We start from the raw sequence: 14,583 nt of genomic DNA on the forward strand, positions 1-14,583 counted from the left end.
TAAAAAATCTGCAGGGCCTCGGAGCCTTTGAGCCAAGGAGCTGCAAAACATACGTCAGCTTGATTCTCTTGTTACTTCATCCTGACGTCTGGTTGGATTAAAAAAAAGTTGGTTTGGTTAACCATTCCCTGAATCTTAGTATCAAACAGCCCAAACCCAAATTGACTGATCATATTCTCTATTGCAGCCTGCTCTCCCTCCGTCTTTATGATCTCTCCACCTGTTCTGTCTGGTTTAAAAGAGGGTCTATATGGACTCTCTCAGCTGTCGGATGTACAACCTGCAGTATCACATGCTCTCCCCTGGCTGCACTGTCAGAGAAGCTCAGTGGGACGTCGGCTCCTGCTCCGAGTTCTTGTAGCGAGCATGAAAATGTAATGTTGCACTGTTCGTCCATTCATAATTCATGCTGGATTAAACCACCGAGCATGCACAGTCCTCAAAACCTTTTTGTCGAGCGGAAGCTCAGCTGTTGCGTGCGAGTGTTATTGTGTGCGTTTTTTCTTGTCTTTTTGGATGGCAGGTTACACAAGCAGATTTTTAACAACAAGCATTTAAGTCCGGCCTCGGAAGCGGCAGCGTTTCCACTTCCACTCTGGAGCCTTTTTTGTCTCCGCTTATCTGTTGTACCAGGGCGGCCATTTGCTTCACTACATACTCCAGTTAATTCACTCCCGGTAGTAAACTGAGATGGGAACACTCAACCTCATTGTCCCCAGAGCTTTGCTGGGGTTGTGCTGCTTTGAGATGTGCCCTAATTATATTATAAGGGCCTCTTGTTTTCTCTGTAGTTGGCTGCTGTTTCTAGTCATCATCAGTCAGTGGCAGTGTGTGGGAGGCCTCCACACACTGCAGTACACAGGGGACGTGTACGGGTAATGAATAAAGAGAGCACACTCTATCTTTTTATGTCGGAAAAATTACTGAAATGCATCAGCAGAAGTGCAGCAGCTAATATCTAAACAAAACATTTGTCTTTCCCCGGGATGTTATAGACAAAGTCATTCTGCTTTGACTCTTTGAATCATCTTTGAGTGTCTGATTGTGTATTTTTTCCCCCACCTCTCCTCAGCCCCGGTGTTTGACTATGAAGACATCCCGTCTCCACTGAGCGAGTCGGAGAGCACCATCACTGTGCTGCTGCGCCCTGCGCTGGCAAGAGGAGCTCCTGTCAGGTACAACTAATACACTGCTCACTCCTACACCAGCATTCATTCAGCTCTGATATTTATAGCCGCCGTCAAATAGCGCTCTCTAAACAGCAGAGCTCCTCAGGCTTGTAAGCATAGAAGGTACCAGTACAATGTATGACAAGGATTTGAAAAGTTTCTACTTAATTGCCACATATCTATTTTCCAAATTTAGCTCTGGCCGTGTCACAACACAAAATCCAACAAATGATTGTCACGGTTGAGTTGCTCTCTGCGACAACCACCAAAAAAAAGTCACCTTTCCTCTTCATTTTTTTTTTGTTTTTTTAAATCCTGATACCTGACTCACTGTGTCGGACAATTTGGGAATGACAGCACATACCAACCAATCACACGCTGCCTGGTTGACAGCTGTGTCACCGTAACGAGCGGCACACTCCAATTTCCGTCAGAAAGGAAGGTAGAGAAAAATGGAAGCTCCAGGAATGGAGAGAAACTGAAAAAGAAACTCCAATAGCTTGTGGTAGAATGTTTTTTTTTTTTTTTGTTGCTTCAAACATAACAAGGCCAATAGAATTATGTATTGTGCGGTGTGTGAGAGTATGTGAGGCCAGGCTTTGTCAAAGACACACTAAACTGAGAGATATTGACATTTCTATTGCAAGATAGAAAAGAGTGAAATGATGGAGTATACAGATAACTTTAAAGAGCCCATATTATGCCCTTTGGGGTTCAAATATTTAATCTATGTACCTACTTTTATACGTTCACAATAGCTAAAGTTCTAAAAAAGTGTCTGTTTTCATGTACTGCTCCTCCTTGCTCCCTCTACGCTCTGAGTCCGTCAGCTACGCTCTGCTGAGCCTCCGCTGCCGAGCCCCACGTGGGCCAAGTCAGCTCTGATTGGTCTGCCGATCCGCTCTGTCGTTATTGGTCAGTTGCTCAGCACGGTTCTCGGAAATGTCCCGCCTCTTTTACCATATTGGGAATGCAGCCACTGGCTCCATCCGAGGGGAGCATAAACATTAGCACCTTAGCACTACTGTGCTACCGCAGGCTACAGCATATCGTGGGCGTGCAACATGAGCTGCTGGGCTTGCCACAACGAGCCAATGGGCTTAGATCAGTGATCTCACACTGACAATGACGTCGGACTGACACATTTTTTCGAGGGGGGCTAGAACCGAGCGTTACATGCAGATAATGCTACAGCTAACAAGAGGACGTAGGCGATGCCGCATTTCCTCGGACTTTGAATTTTTGCACATAGATGTGCCTAAACATGTACAGGACACTTGGAAAACACATTAAAGAGCATATAAAACCAGAAAAAGCATAATATGGGACCTTTAAATTTGGTGTAGTGAGGTGTAGTGGTACAAATAACAGAGCTTTAAAATGACCATGCCAATACAAATGAAAGCCTTTGAAATCAAGCAGCAACCTCCAGTCTTGAAAAATGAAGCCAATGCTGAAGTGCAAAGCCCTGCAGTTCATCGAGTGTCCACTTGAGGCTGGCTCCAGGAACACAGGAAGTCACATATTATGTTATTTGTTATTTCGCTAGGATCCCCATTTGCTGTACCTGAGAGCTTAGCTAATCTTCCTGGGGTCCACATAAAAAAAAAATAAACAGGTTTTTTAACGTGTACATTGAAAACATAACGAAGCACTACAGTCCACGCAAACCATCACATTCAGAAGAGGGCATTAGAAAAATAGTTAACACAAATCAATACATCTTAGAATATACCACAACAGGAAAAATGGAAGTCCTAAACTACAAAAATTAAAATCCAAGCAAGTGTAAAATACGTCACTACTGCTTTGCATCAAAAGGAGTCAGTTAAGATGGTTTGGGCATCTGATTAGGATGCCTCCTGGACGCCTCCCTCTGGAGGTTTTCAGGGCACGCGCAACTCAGAGGAGACACCCGTGGTCGACCCAGAGTTCGCTGGAGGGATTATATAACCCTTCTGGAGGAGCTGGAAAACGTTGCTGGGGAGAGGGAAGTCCGGGTTGGGTCTGGGAGGACCGCGACCCGACCTCGGATAAGCAGAAGAAAATGGATTGATGGATGGATGGAATATGTCATTACACTTTTAAAAAAAGCCACATTCACCTGACGAGTCAAGAGAAGCATCTTATTTCAAGATACAAAAGCAAAAGAATTGTCCTGAATTGCTTGTTATAAGTTTTTAAAGAACACTGCTGACGGAGCAAGTAAAGGTAAATTGTCTTGAAATTAGATGTGCTATCTAAATTATTCAGTAGCCATTGTGTTGGGTGGGGGTGTTTCTTCTGGAATTGTTGATGCTTATGATGCTCTTTGCTTATATTCTGTTCGCAGGTACAGCCTACAAACTCTTTTCTTTTTGGGTGTATACTTTTAAAAGGCTAGCAGGATGACATTACCCTCACTTGTAAATGTCAGACACACAGTATACATTCCAGTCTCAACAAACATTGTTTCTTTCAAGCTCACAACATACACTTGGCTCCTATCCAAATATAGATCAGTTGCTATGAGGGTCTCACACATACTGTTACATCAATACAGATATAAAAGAAGAATTACCCTACGATGGCAGACAGATTTAAAATACAGCAATGTGAATTCACTGACTGGGACACCAATATTACGCCGTTGTGGAATCAATATGAATGTATAAAGAACTTTGTTACAGCGCTAGGAAAAGGGGCAACTGTTTCCAGGTTGAAACTGGTTTTGTATAACTTGGATCATAGTTACATATTCCCATTCTTAATTATGATTTTGGAACGAGCTAATTGCTGAGATCTTTAAACCTGATGACACTGCACAAAAATGATTTTGATGAGGCAAAAAAACACAAACATTCAGACGATCAGACAGGCTGTAAACAAACCTCCAGGTAAGACACAACTGATTTGAAAGACTAAACAAAGGCTCACTGTTTGTTGTAGAGGTTCATCACATAAAACAGACCGGCTCAGTGGCTCTCTGTTACATATCTGAGCTGACATACCTGCCATCCTGTGCAAAGTCCACTCTTAACTAAACTGTTGACATGTTTACAACAAACCCTGTTGCCTGAACAGTTGTGTTTCTTGAACAATCCTGCTCAGTTTTAGTGACATTTTGAACACAGCAATGACATGTTAAGAATACATGTTTGTTTTTTGTTTTTTTGGGGCTTTTTCCTTTAATTGAAAGGACAGTGGATTTAGTAGAAAATTGGTAGAGAGAGAGGGGAAGGACATGCGGGAAAGGAGCGGCAACTTGGCCTTCAACCCATGCCGCCAGCTTGGAGGACAAAAAGCTCTTTACATGGGGCACGACCTCACCGCTAGGCCATCTGCGCCCCATTCGAGTATATGATAGATAATATCACAACATATGAATAATGTTCTTAGAGATTCGAGAATACCTTTGAGATTGTTTCACGAGACAAGCAGTGGTGTATATCTCTGACTTTATGATAACACTACTTTTTATAGTCTGCAATCTGCTGACTCCTGCTACTGAGTCTTCAGGGTAGTGTTATTTCTTTTTGTCTTGCAAACCAACAAGGAAAAATTGTCATTATACACCTCCTATCTCATGTAGGTATTAAAAGTAGAGACACATACAGGCTATGACGTGCCTTTTTATTCCGAAAGTTTAAAGAAAAGAAGGGAAGTAGATGTTGTAAAAGAGTAACCATGCATTATAGAAACGTTCTAAAATAAAGCAAACATGCCCACAATGCAGCAGGGATGATAACACCGGCCAACTCTATATCTGGTGATCTACTGGCTGAGGGATTTTGACAGGGTTGTTGTACAAAAAAAAAACAAGATTGGAGCATAAATCTGAGAGCAGACATTTCATGGGTTCACATGAGGAGATGGGCTGAAGCTGTAGTGAAAGAAATCTGTAAAAGCATCAATTTAAGTGAGTGCAAAGCCAACAGTTTGAGAACAGGCAGCGCAAATTGAAGTTCATGAAGTGACTGTTTGAGTGGGAGATCAAGGATTCAGGGAAAAGCTGTATGAAACTGACTGTGGTCAGTTCTCAAGCTCAAATACTACGTCACTGAATAAAATAGGAACGGTAAAAAATATGTTTTGCTTCAATAGCAGGTTTTTAAACTGTTTTTAAAGTACTAAGGTCCACACTGTCCTCCCACAGTGCCTATCAGGTGGTGGTGGTTGAAGAGGACGGGACGCGTCAGGTGAGGAGGAGAGAACTCGGCTCTGTCGACTGCTTCCCAACGCCAAACACCCACAATGAGGCGCAGGCTAAAGGGACCCCGCATTACTTCACAGCCGAGCTGACTCCGAGCAGCCTCCCCGAGGCCACACCCTTCACAGTGGGCGACAACCACACTTACAACGGCTACTGGAACAGCCCTTTAGACCCGACGAAGAACTACCTCATCTACTTCCAGGCCACCAGCAACTTCAGAGGGGTAAGACGTATTAAGATGCCTGACAGGGCTTTTTATTTCCGCTGCTCAGGCACGCTACTTTAATGTTTTAGCAACCTTGACAGTCAATTTCGATTTGTGTCAAGCAAGTCGGAAAGGCGGGAGGCAGTGTGCTGCAGGAGAGAGGAAGCACATCTCTGCATAAACAAGGCTTTGTTTGTTTCCAATGGGTTGGTGTGTGTAATGCATTTTCAGGGTGGCTTTTGGTCGATTGTTTTCCCTCTGCTAAATCGAAAAATAAGTAATGTTGCATTGTATTCAAATGAAAATCCCTCACAAACATCTCTCAGGCAAACTGACAACATGAGTCTGAGCAGGTTTCTGAAGATAATTACAAACAGGATACAATGTTTACTCAGATTCCCTCATGTTGAAGCACTTCAAAAACTTGAAGAATCTTCTTTTTTTTCTGTAAGGGGAATCAAACTGTGCCTCCCAGGCTTGAGAGCCATCTGAAAGGGAACTTTTTGAGCATTGGAAGAAGTGACTGAGGCATGAATATGGAGTATCAGTGTGACCGGTGTCCAAAGAAGCAGTGGGAGTAAATGCTGTTTAAATCATTAGGGTCCATATGGTGCTTATGTGCGCCTGCCTGGCTGCAGATATCAGTGTCAGACTCCACATGGGGTGCAGCCAGACTCCTCTGGGTGCTGGCAGATGAAGATCACAGTCGGCCTGTGGTTCGTGTCAAAGCAGACACTCTTCATCTGAGTGTTAGACTTCATGCAAAAAGTGAATGTAGCCTCCGGCTTCAAAAGTGAGGCCAATGTGGAATAAGTCTTTGTCAATACAACATGATGTTTATTTTTTTTTATTCATCAAAGATACAGCAGGGTATGCTTGGAGTGCTAAGTAAAGCCCCTTTTCAACCAAAGGTCTGCAGAACTTAAAGTTCCAGGGGCTTCTCTTCAATGAACTAAACGGTTCCTCTGGTTTAACAATTGCAGCTTCCGTCATTTAAACACGGTGGCTGATCTAAAACCCTGCTGCGCCTGACCAATCAGAGACTTTCAGCTCTGCAGGGGCTGCCCCCTAAAATTCCTGAACCTTTTAGCAACTACTACCCCTGTAGTGGATCTTTTCTATGGGTAGATCTTTTACCCCAGAACTAAATTTAGACCCTGGTTCCTGCTGTCGAAATGCACATCAAAAGATCCCGGCGGAAACTTCCTGCGGTTGAAAAGGGGCTTATCACAACAATTGGCTAGCGCAGCTACCTGTCAATCAGGATGTAGAAATACCAATGCTTAAACACACAGTCTACTGAGTACAGTAACTTCTAACACAGTGAGATAGCAACAGCAAAAAAAAAAAAGTACTCATCTTATCAGGTATTAGCAGCGAGCTGTGCTGTTTTTTTGCACATAATTTGTGAAGTGTGTCCTTCAAGACAAAATTAAAATCACTCACAGAACAATATCTCAGAGGAATCAGCCAACACAGCAACACGAACATTCAAATGATTCTCGATTTTTTTCTTTTTGTCCTGCAAACATTTTTTGTTTAATTTCCTTACTGTAGCTTGGTTTCTTTTCCTGACAGATGTGCTGCTAAGGGAGAAAGAAAAGGAAAATTATTTAGACAATTACCCAGAATAAATTAGCTGTAGGAGGCTTACTGTGGAACATGAGCTGCCATTGAATTGAAACACTAATTATTTTGGCAGATATGTCTTCAGTGACGCTTGAAAGACGCATGATTGCAGCTGCCAGTGTCATTTGACACACAAGCATGAACCAGACACACACTTTTCTGTCATATCTGTACAACTCAATATCTAGATTACTGCTATCTATTACACTAGAAATGAAAATGCCAGCATGCTGATATTTCATTTGGAGCCTTCTGTCGTGTTTATCTTACCTTATCAACTGGGATTACCTGTCACTCATCTCAGTTTTCACTTACTTGTATGTGTATTGGGTAAAGGCTGAGTTCAGATTTGTTTTATCCAAATTCCCTCTTCCCAGCATTTATGGCAAATATCCAAATACAAGCTGAGCTAATAAGTCTATAGTTGGATCTAATATCTGTCTTTTTCTCTTTTTATTAGCAGAGGTAAAGACAGTACTCGTATTTTGTGACATTTATTTATTTTTTAAAGTCATTGAATGGTGTAAATGTCTAAAAAATAACAAAAATGTACCAACAACATTTTTCTAGAATGCTACTGTAGAGCGACAGCTGGCGTTTATTTTCCAGGAAGGGCGGCATTCACAGACGGACCGGGAAGGTTCACCTCAGTTTGTTAGCTTGATTTGAAAACATAAGTAAATTAGCTTTAAATTAGCCCATTTAGCGATCACTTGTAACTAATCAGTTTTAAGTTTCGGTTGCTCCTCTAGGTCCACCAAAATTAGGAGAAAAATCTGTTGTAAGTTATATGAATGTTCTCATCTTTATTGTATACGACAGGGAGGGCTTAGCTCTGCTAGCTCATTTAAACCAGCTGTCCCTGCTACTCTTTTTCGACCTCCAGATGTGACACAGCTGTAATGGCTCCAATATTATCTTTCAGGGCAAATGTCCTTAAACATTTTACATCCTCTCCAAGTACTTGTTTTTTTTTCCCACTGACAGTCTCAGATCGTTATCAAGCTGTCTGACAACATCATAAAAGAATCCCTTTTAAAGACGGGTCATTATCTGAAGGAGCGAGACACTCTTTTAAAACCGCAGAATTGCCTTTTAATCGCTTTTCTTCTCAGCTAACAGACTTTATTGATAAAGACAGAAATACTAACTCGTGGAACAGGAGAGTTGATGATTCATGATGCCTGGATAATTCAGTTTGTTTATGTGATTGCGTGTGTTATTTTCTATAAATTGTAAGACTGGATCCATTGCAATTTTTTGTAAAACGCACAATTATACCAATGAACCGATTGAGGCATCAAAGCACAAGCAGCTCTTGTTTTCTGCAATGTTTTAAAGATCATTTTAGTCAATGGAAGCTGGTAGCTGTGAAGAAGGCATACATGTAATGAGTCTTTTTTTATGTTTATAACTCTATTTACTGAGCCTCCATGTATCCTATAGGGGATTCGAAAGAGTTTGGATCAGATAAGCAGATCAAATACTGAAATGAAATTCGATGACATCCTCCCAGAGGATTGTAACTCTACAACAGTCTGGATATCCCTCTTCTTAACAAGACTGGAGGCTCAGTTGCATTAAGTTGCCACTTTGACAACCTTTGGGGGGTTTCTGTTCCAAAAGGCCAAAAAGCCCACCTTGACAGAGGACAGAGTGACACATGACATACTACCTGACGCTGCTTTAATAACCCCTGAGTGGGAGTAAATATGACTGATCTTTCACTGTTCGACACGAGAGGGGATGGAGCTCCACTTGAAACAGATTTCCAATTAAAAAAAGGGTAATTTGGCAAGCATTTTAGGTGAAAGGTTTCTGACTCCAATCTCACAGCATGGATTAGCATAATTGCTCGTAAAGGCTGATTTAACTTCCTTAAATCTTAATTTGGGAACATGCCCCTCTCTTGTTGTAATAGAGGTGACTGGTTATGGGGGGGTAGATGGAGCCAATCAGTGGGCCGAGGGTGAGGGACCTCACATGGTGAAGGAGAGTGTTAGGGCTCTCACATCACAAGTCGATGTCATCCGCTTTGAAATTTCAATTATTTCCTCCACATAGCAAAGGTCTGGGTGACTTTGACACACATGGCCGCCTGTGTGACTCATAATTAACTTACACTGGGCTCGTTTTTTTTTGTTCCTGCTAATCTTTATGTCTTCAATCGGACCAAGCCAATTGAATTAACTCGGCCTGTTCTTCTTCATCCACAGGAGACCAGAATAAACTGCATCCGGATCGCTCGCAAAGGTAACGCTTGCTTTACTTTTCATTTCTGTTGGAACTCCATTCCAAGTCATCATCACATTGGAAATGACTCATTACAGTCACTCCAGGATTTAGCAGACTTTTTTTTTTGAGAAAGTTGTGACTTAAAAAGTTGTGGTGAAAGTTGCAATGTTTCGCAGTGACATCACAGGAGCAAAGTGATGTTGCAAAAATAGTTGCAGTTGTTTGTATTGTTTCATGTAGCCTCATTGAAAAAGGGTTCAAGATTACAACAAATCTGGGGATGGTGTTAGCCTAGCGATTAGTGCGTGCACCCCTTAAACGGAGGCTGTAATCCTCCAAGCGGGCAGGCCGGGTTTGAATCTGACCTGTGGCTCCTTTCCCGCATGTCACTCCCCTCTCTCTCTATGTCCCTGATTTCCAGCTCAATCCACTTTCCTATATCTACAATAAAGGTATAAAATGCCCAAAAATAAATCTTAAAAAAAAAGATTACAACAATTTGTATAAAGATAAAAAAAAGCTTTTAAGGGCATAAATCATTGATAAATGTCAGTTACATGACTAACACAATAATGCATCTTAATATAAATCAAATTAAAACACATTTCATCAATTCAAATTAAAGTATATCCTTCAAAATGTACAAGGCGATTGGTCAAATTTTGAGGAAAAGTTGAAGTGATTGGACAAAGAAGCAAGGAAAAGCAGACTCAGTACAGCACCATTTCATAGCAAATGTTATCTCAAGACACTTTTCTAAAAGTGTAGAGACTACACTCTTTATTATATGATACAATTGAGAAATGGGAACTTCCTGGAGGCACTAATTATACCTTGAATGTGTCTATCACAAACTCTCCTCTGTTGTCTCTTTGTTCCTTCTTTCTTTGATTCCTGTACTGATTTAATTGCAGAAAGGTTTCTTACAGCGCAAAAAAACAAGATGATGGTGCTGCTTTTTCAAGTTCCCATGCAAAGGCTGTTTGATTTGTATTTACATGTTTACAAAAAAAAAAAAAAAGAAACTAAGGAGGGACTCTTTATGGAGATTGATTGGAGTCTACAGCAGCCAATATTGTGGGAACAATCAAATGTTGTTAGGTGAAACGCTGATATTTCCCATGCGTCACAGGGAGGGGACATTGGAGAGTATTGAATTGGACCTAAAAATAAGAATGCAGCCCTGAGTGCAGAATGAGTCATCAACATTTAGCTTGTTTTTACAATAAGTGGTTTCTTAAAACATCATCGAAAATAGGTACAAAGTTGAAACCTAATAGGAACTTTAAGAACACATGTTTTGTGTAATAAAAATATCTATGCAAGAAAAAAATGCAGTAGAGAGCAAACTTGAAACCTTGATTCTCCAGGTTGGCTGTTCATATGTAAAAATCTGCAGTTGAATTTAGACAACTGTTTAACACCAAAAAAGTAAAAACTCTGCCCTTAAACATTGCTTTAATCACTGATATATTTTGCTGTTGATTGACTTGTTTACACAGGAAAGGTTCATAAAAAAGAGATGCATCATTGTTGTGTTTAGTTGCCTTTCCCATGAGCCCAGAGCGGTTGTGGGTGGTATTTTTTCAGCACATCATCACAACAATGGTAGTTGAGGCAACAAAACATAAATGATTACATCATTCCAGCTGTAGTTTTACACTATTTAAATTTCTTTCAAATCGATTTGGACATTTTTTTTTTTACTTCAAATACCAAGTTAGAGTTGAAGCCATCAGAACCTGCAACGATCAACTCCTTAAAAAAACAGATGAAAGAAATGCTGATTGAAAATTGCCCAGAGTCGCATGAAGCTAGTGGAAATGCCCAGGAGGGCTTCAGTAAAACTTTCAAACGGTAGTATTATTGATTTCACTTTCCATCGGCTGTTATTTAGAAAATTAGTACTTTTGTTTTCTTCTCAGTTTATAGTGTCGGCACATTCCCGAGGAGTAATCATTTTAACTGTGTTGGGCGGCATTCTTGACTCTCATTGAGTTTTCATTTTTAAAGGTTAGTTTGCAGGCGCTGTTAACTGACTTTGGTTCCAGGTTATTGTAAGACCTGAGTAACACCTTACATTATACATTAGTATTATTACATGAGATCTTCTTGCTAGGCTTTCACATCCAGTTGGCTATAGCTCCTGCACTTTAGTGTTTCTCCTGCTGACCCAAATGCACTGGAAAAACCTCACACAAGGGGTACTTCATGACTAGTTGCAGTTGGGCTTTCTATGTCTTTCTATGGCTTTCTATGTCTTCTCCTGGCTTGTAAATATTGAGGACTGAAACTGGGTAGATTATGCCAGAGGAAGAAACAAAAAGTGCAGTTGTAGCATGTAGCATGTACCATTTAGCAGTATTGTGATATGGAAAATGGAGATGAAATTACATGTCGGCTGTGTCAGGTTTAACTGGCATTTAACCACCTGACCTGAACAATGCCTGAGCACATTCAGTGGAGGACTGGAGGCTGGTGGTGCTAGTACTGCTATCGTTAGCCACACTCGACAAACTAGCTTGACATCAAATACCCACAGATGCTATGATCCTGTGTTTAGCCGTGTTACATAACATTAACATGTTCAATTTTGACTGTGTATGAGTGTTTTCTAATTGTGAGACTTCCAGTCGATTAGTCTTAATTTTCATTTGTATTAAATTGTAATAAATCACAGTGTGCAGGCCTATCTTCTTCCACAGTCCACAGTGATTGTGCACTGCCACTGCACCTACATGATGTGCGTATAACTACCTCCTTTTCCTTTATCAAATCAACAGGGACATATGTTTCGTTTTTTTATGAAGTCCTTCTCAAACACTTACACTAGCTAAAGGTGAACTTGCACTTTTAAGTGAACATCTTTACCCTGTTGCTCTTTTATATATACATGTGTGTGTATATTATGGCGCCATTGTGGTGTGAGGGATTAGATGAGAAGGTTGAAATAAATCATAAAGTGCAGATGAAAGTGTGATATTGGGGAATTGTTAAACACCTGTCTACTCTTGTGTTGGCCCCGCGGACTCCTTTGTTAGACTCTGTCTGGCAGCGTTGTATCCCCTTGTCTCAGCAATTAAGCTGCTGAATAAAAAACGTAACCATTATCTATTGTAATGAGGGTGTAAAAATAAGAAGCAGGTCAAAGAAAGCGAGAAAATCTAAAAAACGAAAAAATGCTCCACTGAAGCCGCCTTGCTGGGGTGAGACAGAGGCCGCCAGTTATCTTTTTCCTCGCCGACATAACGCGGAATAAGTGAAATTGTGATTCTGTAGGTGATCAAAAACGCCGCCGTAGGATCCCAGGGACTCGGTGCACGGTGCATGTCAGAGACTTCCACACTTATCCTGGATCAGGTCCGCTGTTTATGGGATTTGACACGGACTTAGTGTTGTTTTGGGTGCCGCGAAAAAAGGAAGCCCCCTGTGCCAATCTCGCCTCAACAGAGACACAACCGGGGGAGAGGTGAAAGCAAACATGCATCCGTGTTCTCACTCTATTCCTCCTGAATCACTGACACTGACATTTTGGCAAACCCCTCCTGGGCTCTGATGGCTTTGAAATCCAGACTGCAGCAACGTATCCCTTTTTTTTTTTTTTTCCTTCTCCTCCCTGAGAGAGGAAGAGACCAGGAGTGTTTGCTTGACAGACAGACATTGATAGAAGCCTCTCAGTTCAAACAATAGGGGAGAGAGAGAGCGAGAGACAGAGGGTGAAATGGAGTTATTCCCCTCCTTGCTCCCTGCTGAATTATGTCTGAAGTTTGTAGTGCTCTTGAGAAGGGTGGCAGTTAAATTGGATTCCTCTGCCTGAACTCTTTCTTATCTGAAGTGCGATGACATCAAAGACTCATGCCTTACTATTGTCTGCTGGCGAGTCACGTAAGTGGAAGAGTTGGGTTGCAGGGATATTTATAGTGGACATTTTTACTGTAGCTATGCATATATACATCTGTGGCAGGCAGGCAGGCCCCGAGGACATGTTGATGCTACTCCAGTCGACTCGGAGGGAGGTGGAGGTGGAGGTGGAGGGGGGGGGGCACACACAGGTCCAGTCCTGCTGGCTGCTTCTCATTCGCTCTCACCGGCTTCCCACTCACAGATGCTGCCAGTTGTGAAGCCAGCACAGAGGTGGGCGAGGGTGTTTTTCTTTCTCTGCCATCCGGGCCCTTTTTCTGTTTTCATGTCCTCGGATGCCAACGCTAGCTGACACAGAAGAACACTGACAACATGTATATTACAAATCTAATCGAATTGAAAGATTTTTTTTTTAAATGATTATTCATGACAGCTCAGCTGGCAGGAAAGCATCAAATTCACAGATACCTTTTCAAGCATTTTGAAAATTGTGCTCAAAATGTGTGACAGATGAATAAAGAGGATTTTTTTTTTTACCGTAAATACTGAAATGGTTTATTTTTTCTCACTGTAGCGAGGCCAAGACCCTCATTTGAATCAAGTTCCTCTGAGCGTTTGGGATTGATGAGTACTTCTAAAAATTTTTTTTTTTTTTTTTAACAAGGAGAGACTCAAATAGAAGCAGCAGATTGTTTATTGTGACGAGACTTTTGGAGTGAGAGCTCCTGAAATGATCACTGAACAACATTTTTATAGTTTGTCTAACAATGGAGGTCAAGCCTTCTCTAGTGTTTATTTTCTGATCCAAAGAGTGTTTCTTTGTCCTGCTGATCAAATACAGCGTCATAATGATGCTGATCACAGCTGATCTGTGATTCATACGCACAGACCCCCAAAAATCAGAACATGTGATCCAAGGATCAATGAAAATCTACTATCATAATGTTAATCACATTTACTGACAAAATCCCTGTGCCCGGTCTCACTGACAATAAAGCAGTGTTTAAATAGTGCTAGTGTTGTAGTACTTCAGATCAGTCTTGGTCCTAAGACTGGTCTCGAGACTACTTTTTGAAGGTCTCATGTTGGAATTGAAAGCATTTTTACTCGGTCTTGTCTCGGTCTCAGACTGGGCAGACTCCGGGTTTTTATTCGAGACCAGTCAAGACCACCATTGAGAGGCTTTTTTCCGGTCGTGGTCTTGTCTCGGTGTGGATCCCTAAATGACTTGGTCTTGTCTCAGTGTGGATCCCTAAATGACTTGGTCTTGTCTCGGTGTGTGGATCCCTAAA

At 41.5% G+C, this 14,583-nt stretch overlaps 1 protein-coding gene across 8 annotated transcripts in view; it reads left to right on the top strand.

Moving 5' to 3' along the window:
* The window catches only part of ptprua (protein tyrosine phosphatase receptor type Ua), a 205,373-nt gene that overhangs the window by 147,631 nt on the left and 43,159 nt on the right, over positions 1–14,583 (top strand). For all 8 annotated transcript variants that reach the window (XM_020638009.3, XM_020638011.3, XM_065948006.1 and 5 more), the window contains exons 11-13: positions 1,073–1,175; positions 5,305–5,584; positions 9,412–9,448. In XM_020638009.3, coding sequence (XP_020493665.1) covers positions 1,073–1,175; positions 5,305–5,584; positions 9,412–9,448 — 420 coding nt within the window. The remainder of the gene's footprint in view (positions 1–1,072; positions 1,176–5,304; positions 5,585–9,411; positions 9,449–14,583) is intronic.

Source organism: Labrus bergylta, chromosome 19 (genome assembly GCF_963930695.1).
Source record: "Labrus bergylta chromosome 19, fLabBer1.1, whole genome shotgun sequence".
Taxonomy (NCBI): Eukaryota; Metazoa; Chordata; class Actinopteri; order Labriformes; family Labridae; genus Labrus; species Labrus bergylta.